The sequence below is a fragment of the Pezoporus flaviventris genome, unplaced genomic scaffold (assembly GCF_033815535.1).
Source record: "Pezoporus flaviventris isolate CSIRO_AGI_PZ_B2104156 unplaced genomic scaffold, CSIRO_AGI_Pfla_v1 ptg000047l, whole genome shotgun sequence".
NCBI lineage: Eukaryota > Metazoa > Chordata > Aves > Psittaciformes > Psittacidae > Pezoporus > Pezoporus flaviventris.
Window position 1 is genome coordinate 2,274,409 of NW_026892595.1, and position 13,949 is coordinate 2,288,357.

Sequence of the window (13,949 nt, forward strand, 5' to 3'; positions counted from 1 at the left end):
TCTCACTTAGAAACATCATAGTCATCAAGAGATGGTTAAACTGTCAGCTTTGCTATTCTCACACATATCATTGGTGAACACTGTGGCGTCAGACAGGATATCAGGAAAACCTGGGGTTAAATATAAATTGTAGACACTAAAATTACTATTCTGAAATTGAAACAATGGATGATATATTAAAGTAGGTACAAGACTTTAATTATATAAATACCCAGAAAGAACTGAACCAAGATTGTTTCTTCCACTGCTGTACAAATCTGTTGTCACAAAAGTAACCCTGTCTCCTGATACCAGTCTTATAACAGCAGCAGAGAGTCACAGTGCTGAACTGCAGAGACAGCCTAACAGACCTGGACATCTGTTTATCAGTCCCTACCATTTTTAAAAAATGCAAAAGGAGTAGGCAATAAAGAAGACAAAAAAGGACAGTGATTACAGAGCATCCCTGCATCACCTGGTTACAGTGACTTCTGGGATGCAGACACAAGCGAAATGCAGTGGTAGCTGAGGTGGGAGATCACCTTTTAGAAATGCTGTCTTCCTTCAGCGGACTACAAAGCAACCTGGGTTAAAAAAAAAGTATTCATGTGGTGGACAAAGCCCTGGCTTTTGGCAGTAAGTGAGGAGCCTTATGTGCCTGCACTAAGCAAGGGCTGCCCAAGGACAAGAATGCTCCAGTTAAATGCACCAGGATGTATTTTGGTATGATGGCACCATCTGATCACAACACTGGTTCCACTGCCTGGCAGGCTGTTTTGGCAGCATACGGAGATGCCTGTAAGGATATTTTGGCACTTAACTGTTCCATTGAATTAAAGATTTACCCCCTGTTGTGCTGAGGCAGATTAACGGTAAAGTCTGAGGTTTTATTATAGTTCCAGAAATTTCAGGAGGGCAATAAATGTTGACAAATGGAAACTGCAATTTGCAATTGAATTTTGGCAGGGTACTAACCCGCCACTGCCGTGATTTCAGGTGTCCTTCTCAGGTGATGTGAGCTGCTTTCCCACTTAGCCGCAGGAGGCAGGTACGTACTGCTGAGTCTTGTAAGTATATGCGTTTAGTTTCTGGATTTCTACGGATGATACTTGGCATTTGATGCTGAGGGACAGGTATGACAAATGGATATTTGGTAGAGCCTGAAATAATTTGGTTGCCATGCCCATAATTCAAACTATGTGATAACAGTCTGCATGCTGAGGGAACCTGAATGGGACTAAGCAAAAGCCTTCAGAGTCATCTGGACCAGAGCTTGTGGGAAGGACAGCACATGCCAGGGGAGAGTGTCTGGGTCTATGCCTGACTCAGGCTTCACAGGACTTGGGCCAAAACTAAATCTTGAGTTCTCTTGGAGACCGACTACATACACAAAAAAGGGAGTTTTGGAGAACATGTAAAGGACCTCTCACCACCTGCAGAGTCCAAAGATGCCCAGCTGGCATACAGGGCACTAACAGCATGACTGCACATGGTAAGCAGATAAGCAATCAGTCCTGGAGTGACAGAGGTATCTCACAAAGAAGTTTAACTCATGTACAGCAAATGAATCATTGCGCAGGGCATGCAGATTTCTCCAGAAAGGAAAAGATCTCACCCATAAATCTTGATAGGCTTCTGGTGCTGAGAATAGGTCCAGCCTTCACAACTTCCACATCAGAGTACTGGGAGTTGGTGAGAATACCATAGCTCAGCACTTTGTTTTAGCTCAAGCTCTGGTGTTGGTACCTCAGTCAGATACCTGTAAGTCTTTTATTAATACTGAAATGCCAGTATTTTGTTCCTGTGGTGCCTGCATCACCTGTTGGGACTGTGCTGTCTGCCCAGAATGAGAGACAGAGGTTAACTCAAACTTCTTGTTCTTGTCTTCCAAAGGCTTTAACCTCACCCTTTCAGAGACATGGTGCAGCAACCTGAGCCTCACATGGGAAGCTTTCTATCATGGCTCCAGGTTGCTACAGGGCACTCATGAACTGATGTGTAATTCTCATTGGGTGGTGTTGACTGCTCCTGAGTACAAACACATCACCTGGCAGCACCAGGACTAGGAATCATACACTTGGTGGAATTTGGAATGCTCAACACAAAGTCCTTTTATAAGCCCCTGCTCACACTTAAGCAGCACTCATATGATGCCACAGCAACTCCGTTTGCCCCAGTGACTCCTCCATGTATGGGCTGATCTGCAGAGTCAGTGGAGTTAGCCTGTCAACACATCCCAGAAATTGCCTATCAAGGTAACTCAGGGCTCTCAGCTGCCCTTGAACATTCCAGTCTTGAGACAGGTTTAACAGACCTATTGTAATGTGGCAGAGAAGCAAACTGACTCTTCCACAAACTGCCACTTGCTAAAGACTCCGTGGGAAATGGGTACATGGCAGGCTGTAGGCAGACACACCTTTACATTCCTGCTACCCCTGTTATGCACTTTGTAATGCACATGAGAGAGTTATATTCACATACTTCACTTTCTATGCTGGAAATATCCTTTCCTGATCTGGCATTTAGGCTTCTTTATGCAGTCTTGCCTTTAATTTGCTATAAATGGGCTGGAAATTGGGTGAAATGCTCATGCCTGCCAGATAACTTCAAGTTAGCCTAAAAAACCTAACAATAATCAATGAGTCCTAGCACACTAAAGTTTTCAAAAATGCAGTTCTCATGTTAACGCTGCAATTCCTTGCTCACTTCCAGTACAGGCCCACCTGTCCGGTTAATAAGAAACCCTGTGGTCTCTTGCTGCAGAAGCTACCCTGTAGCACCACTGGGGACTTCAGCTTGTGGCTGTGGAATGGAGGCAACAGGAGTGGGACAGGCGAAAGCCACTTCACTGCACCTTAACTGGAAAGCCTTCCCAGGACCATTTTACAGTGTTCAAGTGTTTATGATATTTATTATGTGGCCACTGTGGACCAGAAAACTCAGTTCCTCTGGTCCAGTCCGAGTCTTACTGACTTGCACTATTACAATCTCAGTTTCTGAGAATATATGGTGGGTTTTTTTAATTATTAATGCACTTAATGTTAATTTGACAAGGACTATTCTATCTTTCAGTAGTAAAAGGAGAACTGCAATAGTGGTTGGCTTAGCTGGTTTAAAATGGAAGGAAAATACTTATTCTATTGCATCAACTCAATAACCATCAATTCAGTAAATCCTCACTAATGAACTGTAGAGTGCTCTATTCTCCTCCACTGTGAGCAGCATTAAGATAGGGACATCTTAATTTTAGGAAGCATTTTTGAACAATGGGATTTAGTACTCTTTTTTTTTTTATATACTGGAGGACATTTTTAACATTATTTTCTTTTAAAGAATGTAATACATTTTAAGATACAATGCAACGCAAGTCAGAATACTGCGATCACCCTCTCAGAACGGACAAATGACATTAATAAAGAGAAAAACACAAAAATAATGTATCATTTTATTGAGTCATGAATAGGAACCTGTTAAAATTAGGAAGTTTGGGGTTTGTGAACTCACATGGGGCTGATGACTGCTGTCACACTCAGGATGTGCTGTTCAATGACAAAGCTTCCAAGGAAACCCTGCTGGAGCATGCAGCCAGTTTAGAGGGAACATGGTAAATCCCATTTTTTTTAAATGTATTGCTCTGCTTTGCAAGGTTTCTTTTCTTTATTATTTTATACCCTTTAGGCCATAAAATAATAAATCAAAAAAAAAATAAAAAAACTTTGCAAAACTACGCAATATATTCCAAACTTACCAAAGGGCTGGCTCCATGCTCCAGCAGCTTTCCTAAGTAGCTCTGACCTCACAGAATGGGGCATTCTGGGGCACCTCAGTGAAGCAGGCCAGCACAACATCTAAGCACCTACAACGGGGATAAAAGGTTAGTTTTTCTTTCATTCCTTAGTCAGTGCCTCCTTTGGTCTAGTTAATAAAGGGATTAAAATGTACCTGTCATTTTAACTGCACGCAGTACAGGAGGTTGCTGTCTCTTCCTGGTGAGCTCCTAAACCGAAAAGTTCCTTTTTAACTCTCAAAACTTCCTAGCTGATCAAAAATTGGAAGACCTAACTTAATTTCCATATATCATTAGAAGAATTAATTTAGTTAATGTGAGTGGTGACAGACAATCATAACTTTACAGTAGAATCTTCTGAGGTAGAAATACGGCTTGTAAAATGTTGGGGAGGATTTGAGTATGCTAAACTACAAAGAGTAAAATGCAAAGTTGCAAAGTTATGAAGATTCTAATAGCCTCCAGGATGTATTTTTTGCCATTAGATGAAATAATACTCATTTCTAAAATAGTAATGAAATGGAAATTAAGTTTGTAAGTGGAATTAATGAAGCTCTATCTGCCATCAGCTTTCTCTAAATGACAGTTGCAATTCAAGAAGCCTGCAATTCTTCTTGTTTTATATGAACAGGAAATCAGTGGCAAAGAGATTGACACGATGGTTTCTAAGATTAGAGTGTTGCTGGCCTGACCTCAGTTCCTCCAACTACCTCGTTTCCTTTCTCTTCTTTGAAAATGGTATAAAGTTTTCTATTCCTTCTGTAAGCTACAGAGGAGCACAGACCTTGATTGCTTTCTCCCAAAGGCTTGTTGCCTGAATTCAGTTGCCAGTCATAAACAAGCTTCTCCTCCTAAAAGGCTGAATACTATCAATATTGGGAAGGACCTAAGGGCAGCAAATACTTATTTGCTGCAAATATGTTTCTGGAAGAAACAAATATTTCTATATTCAGGAGAGTCATGGGCACCACAAGTTACTTGGGTTTTGGACAGGTTAACATTTATCTGCATTTTATGGTTCAATCATGATGTTGCACAGAAGTTATTCTCAGATGCTCCATGCCCCAACATTATCCCATACAATAATAAACTCCTTAGCTGAGCTCTCCTATGGTGCTCTATCATCCTTCCCTGGTCTCACTGAATGCACCATGGCAGATTTGGCTTAGCCCCCAGCAAAGTGCGGGCCTAACAGTTGACATCAGGGCATGCTCGAACACACAAGTCTATATAGGAAATCACAGAATCATAGAATGGTTTGGCTTGTAAGGCACCTTAAGGATCACTCAGTTCCAACCCCCCTGCCATTGGCAGGGACACCTTCCACTACACCAGGTTGCTCAAAGCCCCATCCAACCTGAGCTTGAACACTGCCAGGGATGGGGCAGCCACAAATAATATTTAAAAATTTAACTTAAAATGAGTAATTTAATTAAAAATTAAAAATTTCTGAAAGGTTTTCTGAGTTTGGGTTATTTTGTTTTGTTTTGTTTTTTTTTAAGCTTCTATATATTTACTGGATTATCTTCATTTTAGTAACTAAAAATAGCAGTACCACTAACCCCAAAGAACTTTCGAAGGAAGGAGACAAGATGTTGGGCTACTGTTTCTTCATAAAAATGTGCTCCATTAACACTCCCATAGCTCTTTCCCTTTGCCTCCGCATCAACCTAGCTAACTTGGAAAGAAAAAAAGAGAGAGAAAAGAATCGATGGAACTGCTTTCAGTGCTGAACTGTAACTTCCCTAGAGTATAGAGATTGACAGAACTGTTAAATTTCTAAACTTTTGAACAAAAAAGCTGATTCACATTGCACTGTTTATTTTCTGATAGCTTTGCTACTGCCACAAAAGCACCCTTCTGCAAGAAAACACACTTTCATGTCTCTGCAAAATTCATATCCATAAGTCACACAAATGAGGAACTCCCAGATATCTATTTGTACTTTCAGATTGAGAATGAAAAAGAGGACATCAGGAAACCACTTCCTTAAGGTAATATTGGAAAAGCTCTGCCTTCATCGAATAAAACTAGAGCGACTCTGCGGAGAGAGCAGTAAACCTGCAGGAGGTCAATGAGCAGCTGTGTTGATGTTCTGCACTCCTAAGTCTAACCACCTACAGCCATGCCCTGCTCAGACAAAGTGTATTCTCCGGTACAGCACTCTCTGTATAGCTTCCAGCAATTCCAATTGCCTTTGTCAGTCCGAGAAGTAACGTCTGTTCTTCCTATCCTTTTATCACTCACATCATCCAGTTTGTTGTGTTGTAGTACAATGGAAACAGTATTTCAAAAGGCTGAGGAGAAACCTCACCTGCAGAGGCACCAGAGGACAAACCCGAGTCCACAGTAGGGGTCCAAGCAAATAGCGACTTCTCTGGAGGGATAAAGCTCGCACTGCAGCTTAATAGAACGACAAAAGGCACTAGTGGCTGCATGAGACATCTGAAAGACAACAGCAAAGTAATTAAAATGATCAACTATGTCATTTGGAAGGCTCACTCCCAAACTGCGCCAAGTGCTTAAGTCTGCTACAGGATAAAGAAAACAAATAAATATTGACTTTGTGCTCAGAGTAAACACACATGTAATTTATATCTAAGAAAAAATAATTTTCCTTTAAGAGGGCATCCAAATAACTGTGAAAGGGTAAGGGAGACAGAATGAATAGTATGTTTGAAATGATTTAGGGGGAAAGCTGTGAGTGGTTTGAAAATATGCTCCAAGCTGTACACAAAGCTAATGGTAACACGATAAGCTTCCTCAAAGAACAAAGGAATGAATGACTGCAGGATCTGAACGAAATATTTTGTAGATAATAAGTAACATGCTTCTAAGTACATATTTCTTAATGCAATAAATAAAAAATGTCGATGCACTTTTTAAACTGAAGAGGATTTTGCATGCAAAACAGTACTAAGGACCTAATAATTCAGTGAGAAAGATCCCCAATAAACTCAGTAAAGTTTCTGTAAAATGTCTTCAGGTTCTCCAGTTCCTAACTGAGAAACAGGCTTTTAAAATCATGGCAAGAAAACTCTCAGAGATAAAACAAGCAGAAAGCTGAAACAAACAAACAAACAAACAATTAAAAAGAGGTTCTTCTGATCCTTCCCACAGTGTTAGCATGTTTCCTACACTCACACATCCTGGCTTAGAAGTTCTAACTGCAGTGGGAACAGAACTGCATCTTTTAATCTTTGTCCTCTCTGTTAGTAACAAGAAAGATAACAGTGTTAGAAATACAGCCTGGATAGGATTTAACTCATCTAACCCTTGAACTCTGCAACATACTGAGCTAGTTGCCTTATGTACTGTTAAGAGTCAATGGAGGGGAATAGGCACTTGGAAGGTAAAATTTATTTGATCTTAAGGTAAACAGGGGAATAAAGCTTCAGAAGTGACTTTTTCTCCATTGCCAGTGAGAGCTGTAACAGAGGCTGGACATGTTCCAAGTGATGCAAAAGGACCAGCTCAAAACAGGAATCCACACAGTGATCACAGGCCGTTTGCAGAGATTAACTCTACTGTAGCTGAATCAAGACCACTTTTCCACACAGGATTATACTGAACTCCAGAGGTCCAGAAATGGTGTTATTCTGTAAATTTTTACACCATACTGAGTGCGAGCTATTGAAAAGGCTGAGAGTGAATGTCAGTGGAATCTACTGCTTCCAAAGTGATTACAAAATATTTATCAACTTTTCAGAAGCCACATGAGTTGTTCAGACATTTTCTTTTTTTTTTTATTTTTTATTTAACACCACTGCATTATGGATATAAGCCTCGTGGCCTCTTACAATCCTTTTGCAATTAATTGAACACTAATGATTATCTAGCAGATGGTAACTGTTTACATAAACCTGCTGAATCAGCGATCTGGAATCACTGTGACCCAGATTTCAGACACTAATTGAGAATTCCTCAATGGGTTTATCTGGATTTCCCTTTGGCCACATTAAGAAAAGGTTCATTGACTGGTCCTGCCTTTGACCATCTTTGAAGCTCTTCAAATACTGACTCTTCATTGTCAGTAGTCACTTCTGCAAGCCTGATAAGGTGGAATTCATGCCAGATTTAATCTGGATGACTGCATCTGAAACAATCATTTAAGGTTCTCTTTAGAAGAAATGAAGACTTACGTGACATTCATCCCATTCAAAACTAGATGTGTCAGATAAGTCAGACCCTAAAAGTCCTTGCTTCTCTCTGTTGATTACTGAGGAGCCCAGTGTGTAATCCACATCTGTAGGCACTGTAGCTATTTAAAGTTAGAAGAAATGAATCTTCCAGGAGTGTCCGATACATGACCATCAGCCAGCTCGCCATTCAACCATCAGTCAGTCTCAGGCTGGCCAGTTCACTGCTCTCTGCTTCTAATTCTCCACACAAAAACTAGGAAAATAACTTTTTCTTTGTTTATAAAGAATGTTCACAGCTTCTAAAAATAGATGTGATGCCAAAAAGTATGAGGACTTCAATATAGGCTATAAGTGTGATATGTCAGCAGAGACTGCTGAAGTAATCATAATCCTTGGATATGCAACAGTTAGGAATAAGGAAGAATAATAAGAAGGTAAGAATAACAGTGTGATTTTACATTTGCCTGTGTGTTGGTGAAACCAACACTATAACAGTATTTAAGTTAACAGCTAGGAAACCAGCTTTGATGAACTGTGGGTAAAGGGTTGGAGAAAATGGCAGAATAGAAATTTAAAAAAGCTCACGATGCCTCAGCTTATCAAACAAATACATCGATGATTTTTTTGCTGCTTACTCTAGTATTATACCAGGTGAATATACCAGAAACAGCAGTTCCCTTAATTGCACGGAGAATATTGAATGGCAATTGCCAGTAGCTGAGTTGCAACAAGGAGGAAACAATGAATGGGTATTAGCATGAGTAAAAAAAGGATGAGTAAGTCTCATTTCCTTCATAAAATGGAAATAATAGATGTGCCAGTTAAAGAATGCTTCAGGCAGACAAGTAGTGGGCTATCTGCAGGGATACTGGAATGAAATTTTTAGTCTGAGGAGAAGAGGAGCTAAACTCACCACACACAGTACCCTAGCGAGTATGGAACTAATTTAATATTAACGGAATAGAATAATGACTGCAAGGAAGGAAGCAATTCCATTTCTATTACCAAAAATCAAGAGGAGTTACAAATCAAGAGCAATGTACCACCTGCCAGCCAGGTGTGATTGACAGCAGCAATGCAAGCTTCTACAAGAAGTCCCTACCTTTACCCCTGCTAGCATGCCAGTTGTGGAGACACTGAAGTCAAGGTAAGCAAGCATTTCAGGGTTAGACGGTTTGTAGATCTGTGCAGGCCGCTTCTTTGGCAAATCATCTAGTGAAAACAGAGAAACAAAATGTGCATGTCTTACTCCCATGACAGATAGACCTCTGAGGGCTTGACAAATGCAATGATAAGAGAAGACACAGAGGTCTTCTAGCCTTAGTACTCACCTGTATCTAGTACCGGAGGCCATGTTCTGACATCCACTGCTGCTGCCGCCTCTCGCGACCGTAACAATTTACATATTAATTGCGTAGTCATTAAGCAGGCAGAGCGGCTCACCTAGGAATTTAAGAAATAAATAAGAATACAATGGGATACTGATGAATTCTTCCACAAAAATGAGCAAGACCATGATTTATTTTCTGCCAGAACAGGACACAGGTATATTAGTCTTATGTTTTCCAATCAGGAGGTAGAGAGATGCACAAAAAATGCAGCTTGCAAAGCAGATGAGGACATGTGAGTTTTACAAATTAGATGAAAATTGCACTTTGAGAAGTGTTGTAATGAAACTAAAGGCACCTTAATAGTGAGATGTGACTTTTCCAAAACATTTTATCAGTTATCAACCCAGAATGCCAGCGCAGAATACTGTGACCAGAACACTTCCTATTTGATGGCAATATATCTTGGTTTATAAACAGTCTTTTCACATAACTCAAAACCTAGCCTGACATTTATATGAATAATTTTACTATCTTCAGTCAATTTTATGTTAGCCACGTATTTCCAATTCCTGTGCTAGTGATAAACCACTGGGAACTCTTCTGATTATTGGCAAAAGTAGCTCTAGACCACAAATTATGCAAGTGGCACTAAGGAATGAAATGGGGAGTTTACTTCAAATACCATCTGCACTGAATTCTAGATGTCGTGCTGACTCTATTCTCCTTTTAGATTTGCTGCTTTTAAAATTAGTAAGTAGAAACTACTACACTATTTCTTACTGATTATAAAAAATAATATATTTAAGGATATATTCAGACAAACATAAATATGAACACTGCTGCTCACTGAAGATAGTACAGAGGAAAAACTGAAAAGGCAGCATCATTCTTCTTTTACAAAACTTTGAGGAACTAAGCTAAGAGGTTTTTCATTTTCTTTAAGGAATCAGAAACATTTCATTGCACACAGAATTCCTCATGTTCAACCTAAGGAAATCACTAACAATATGTACATTGTATTTTACCCTGGAGCAGAAGAGATACACTTCCATCAACAGTAATCTCACAGAAGTCAACTTTATAGAGCACATGAGGAAACAGAAGCATACAAGCACTGACCCCAGCTCTACTTACTTCCTCTAACTCCATGATTTCCCTGTATGAACAATCTAAGTATTTCAAGCTAGAAGTAAAGACAAATGAAGCCACTGCAGCATTCCTCACTCCAATCATGTCACTGTCATGTCAAGGCAAGGTAATTCTTACATAGCTTCTTTAGTGAAGGCATAAATCAAAAGGAACGTCATGAGTTGGTAGTTACTAGCTCTCTCAGGAATTACGTTATCTGGGAGATCAGGAGGTTCATTAAAATACAGAATGTCCATGTCTGGAGGACAGCAAGTCAGAGGTAAACACAAGGGGATGGTGGGAAGGAGAAAGAAGACGTCTGAGCTACAAATTAGCAACTGCTTGAGATGGGGTTCTCAAGAAAATCTTGTGTAAAACAGCTGAGAGGCTTTTAAGTCAAACTGGCATTATTATGGCTAATAAATTTCAACATTTTATTCAAAGGTAATTATTGAAGGGACAATAAGTCAGCTTAGACCTGTCCTTAGTTTTTCATCATGAAACCTAACAGATCTAATTTGGCTATTAAACATCAAAAGAAAAACAAGATATCATATTTTACATGACTTCTATGATTTTAACAACTGCCGTTTGAAAACTGTGAGTGCCAAATTATTATATAATGAGAACCCTGAAGACAATTTCTGTTACCTTTACTAATATTTGGCTTGTGATGCCATAAGGAAAGCCATAAATTATAACTTTCTCTAGTACTTATTACTTGAAAGTATCAACATTAATTAGAAATGTTAAAAAGACATTTGTTTCAACTTGTTTTTTCAGAGACTCAGAATTCCATTCAATACATTAGAAACTGCCAGATGTGAAAGACTATCTCTTTGCAACCATTTTATTTCCCTCAGTAACAACCACAATGAAGTTATTTATGTACAACAAAGACTAAACACCATTAGATAAATCCAAACTATCAAAAAAAAGCGCTGAATGAAGAAGTCTGAGGAACACTTCTCTGGATGAAACAAAATACTGACCAACTTCTTCACAACAGAACTTTGAAATTGCTCTAAACTGCAAAACAATTCGATGTACAGAGCTAAGTCCAAATCGCCATCGGGTAATTTGGGTTATTTTCTCAACAGTCAGTGTAGCTTTGCCACGTGAGGAATCCTACCACTCCTGGCTTATAGCTAAATACAAGAAAGCACTTCTTCAAATATACTTCCTGAAAGAAGTAGCATAACTGTGGCAGCAGAAGTCAGAAGGTGGTGTGTGTCAAGCAGCGTTGATGCTGCAACACACTGAAGCCCAGAATCTTTGGAAGGAATAGAACTCTTCAACCTATACCACCACTCACTTAAGTTTCCGTTCCTAAAGTCTCTGCAAAACCATTTCCCATCCACAGTTTAATCTCCTTGTGCACTTTTGCTCACCTCCACAATCATCTTCACTGTAGGTAATGTAGTAGCTATGTTCTGGGGATGTGGAGGTCGAACTGTTATTGGCACACAGCCTGCATACAGGCATCCATAAAATGCTGCAATCAGGTCTATTCCTGCATGAAGAACAAAACAAAAATCCTCCCCTGAAAATCAAATCAGTTAATCACAGACATGTATGTCAGCATAAATATAACTTGGAACTCAACTCAGAAGGTTAAATGAGCGACTAAGCCCTTTAACAGACTTCTTTTTCAGCCCCTTGTCAGTATTTGTTCAGCTTCACTGCCTCCTTTCAATCGTACTGTTCTGAGCATGAAAAGCCAAAGGTGACACACAAAGCTATAGCTGGACACCATCATTTAGCTGAATTCCACTTATATGATCAGGAAGTAACCTGTTAAGAAGACTGATTTTTACAGATTAATTATCTTCCTAAATTTACATTTATAGACAAATAAGAGTCTACAGGAAGGATGCCCCAGCAAAAGCATGAGGTAGGATGATGCCTGCTCTTATCAGCTGCAGAAAGAACATCTGGAGGTTTCATTGAATACTTTCTCATGTCATTTTTAATCTCAGATATGCAGATTTGACTTACCCACCTGAAATTTTACAGTAAAAAAGAAACTCATAATTTTGAAATCCTGCTTCAAAATAAAACTAGGTGTTGTTCTATATAGATATTGACTGCAGGCAATGGACTGCGTACAGCACACTTCAAGCTATCTAAAGAGGCCAAACAAATACCAGCACAAAGAACCCTTGAATACTGTTGTTTGATAGATCCCTGGTATTGTACACAGGCTGTGGTAAGATGACAACAGGGGCTGGTTTTACCCTTTCAGTGGAAGAGGATGTGCAGTACTGGTAAATTCTTGTTCCTTCAATAAAATGCTTTATTCATAGGAAATAACATACAGAAAATAAAACCTTCAGTTTAAAATATTAGTCTTCTTTTGTGGAAAAGGTTTTCCTATATTAACTATGGAGAAATTACTCCTATAAAGAGTTTACCAGTGTCTCGCAGCCCCTACCAACTATGTATCACAATACAGACCTTAAATCAGACTGTTTATTTCACCAACACACATGAAATGCTAAAGATAAAAGAGCAGCACTAGATCAGAAATAATTTCAAGCAAATGTCAAACATGGTACTAGTTAACACAAGCTTAAAAGCCCTTATGTCAGAAGATGAAATCCAAGCCCAGAGAGCTGTCTAGATTAGAGATCTACAGATAAAATAGTGATTATAATTTGATATTTCTTAATAATCTGTTATTTATCCATCATACATCTCTCTAAAAAACCCACTGATTATCTCCCAGGTGCTGCTGCTTTACTCTCATGAAGCAGCACTTCCAAGGGGGAATTCCACAGGTGAATCTAGAACACTCAGTAAATGGAATATTTTAGTAGAGCTGGATGCTTATAAAATAGTATATATCCAACAAACTAAAAGAAAAGCAGTAATTAAATTTGACTGCTTTTAAGAGACAGGTTTTAAAAACACAGGTTAATCTTAATCTGAACCCAAAGAAATAATATCTATGCACATATGCAAAGTGGAATTCTTTTAAATATGTTTGATAAAGTTCAAAGAAATACACATAAGGCAAATATTTTATGTTCTGCCAACTGACACGGTTTACAGGTTGATAATGCCATCAATACAGCACTGTTCCAAAGGATCTTGATAAACTTCTGGGACTACCAAGGTACCAAACATGACAGCTCTTTACCTGGTGGGTAAACCAAAGCCACATGGTCTCCATCTTGTAAATGCCCCCTTTCCATCAACATGACAGCTATCTTTTCAGCTCGTTTATGCAGCTGGACACAAGTTAGTGAGTTGGCTATTGTCCCCTGCACAGGAAGAAAGATAAATGTCACAGAAGATAATGCAATGTGCCGAAACTCTGTTTCCCTCTTCACTTTGAGAAGTTACTGGATGAGGTGCAGCCACAATATGTTACAAAATAAAATTAAATACAGAAACCTTCAGCCTTATGCCAAACTGTAGTTTGAGGAAAAAAAGATGCTTGTAAAGCAGAGGAATGGTCTCTATTCCTTTCTCTGCACCTTCTATCCCCAACAGTGTTTTCACTCCAACCAAGGGAGTACAGTAGTATATTAATATCCTGCCCATGTAACCTGTACCTCCCTTGCTACATCAGCAGTA

At 39.2% G+C, this 13,949-nt stretch overlaps 1 protein-coding gene across 4 annotated transcripts in view; it reads right to left on the reverse strand.

The window, feature by feature from the left end:
* The window catches only part of DIP2C (disco interacting protein 2 homolog C), a 319,556-nt gene that overhangs the window by 42,558 nt on the left and 263,049 nt on the right, over positions 1-13,949 (reverse strand). For all 4 annotated transcript variants that reach the window (XM_061468029.1, XM_061468032.1, XM_061468031.1 and 1 more), the window contains 5 exons: positions 13,510-13,633; positions 11,759-11,880; positions 9,240-9,351; positions 9,011-9,120; positions 6,081-6,211 (listed from right to left, as the gene is read on the reverse strand). In XM_061468029.1, the coding sequence (XP_061324013.1) occupies positions 6,081-6,211; positions 9,011-9,120; positions 9,240-9,351; positions 11,759-11,880; positions 13,510-13,633 (599 nt within the window). The remainder of the gene's footprint in view (positions 1-6,080; positions 6,212-9,010; positions 9,121-9,239; positions 9,352-11,758; positions 11,881-13,509; positions 13,634-13,949) is intronic.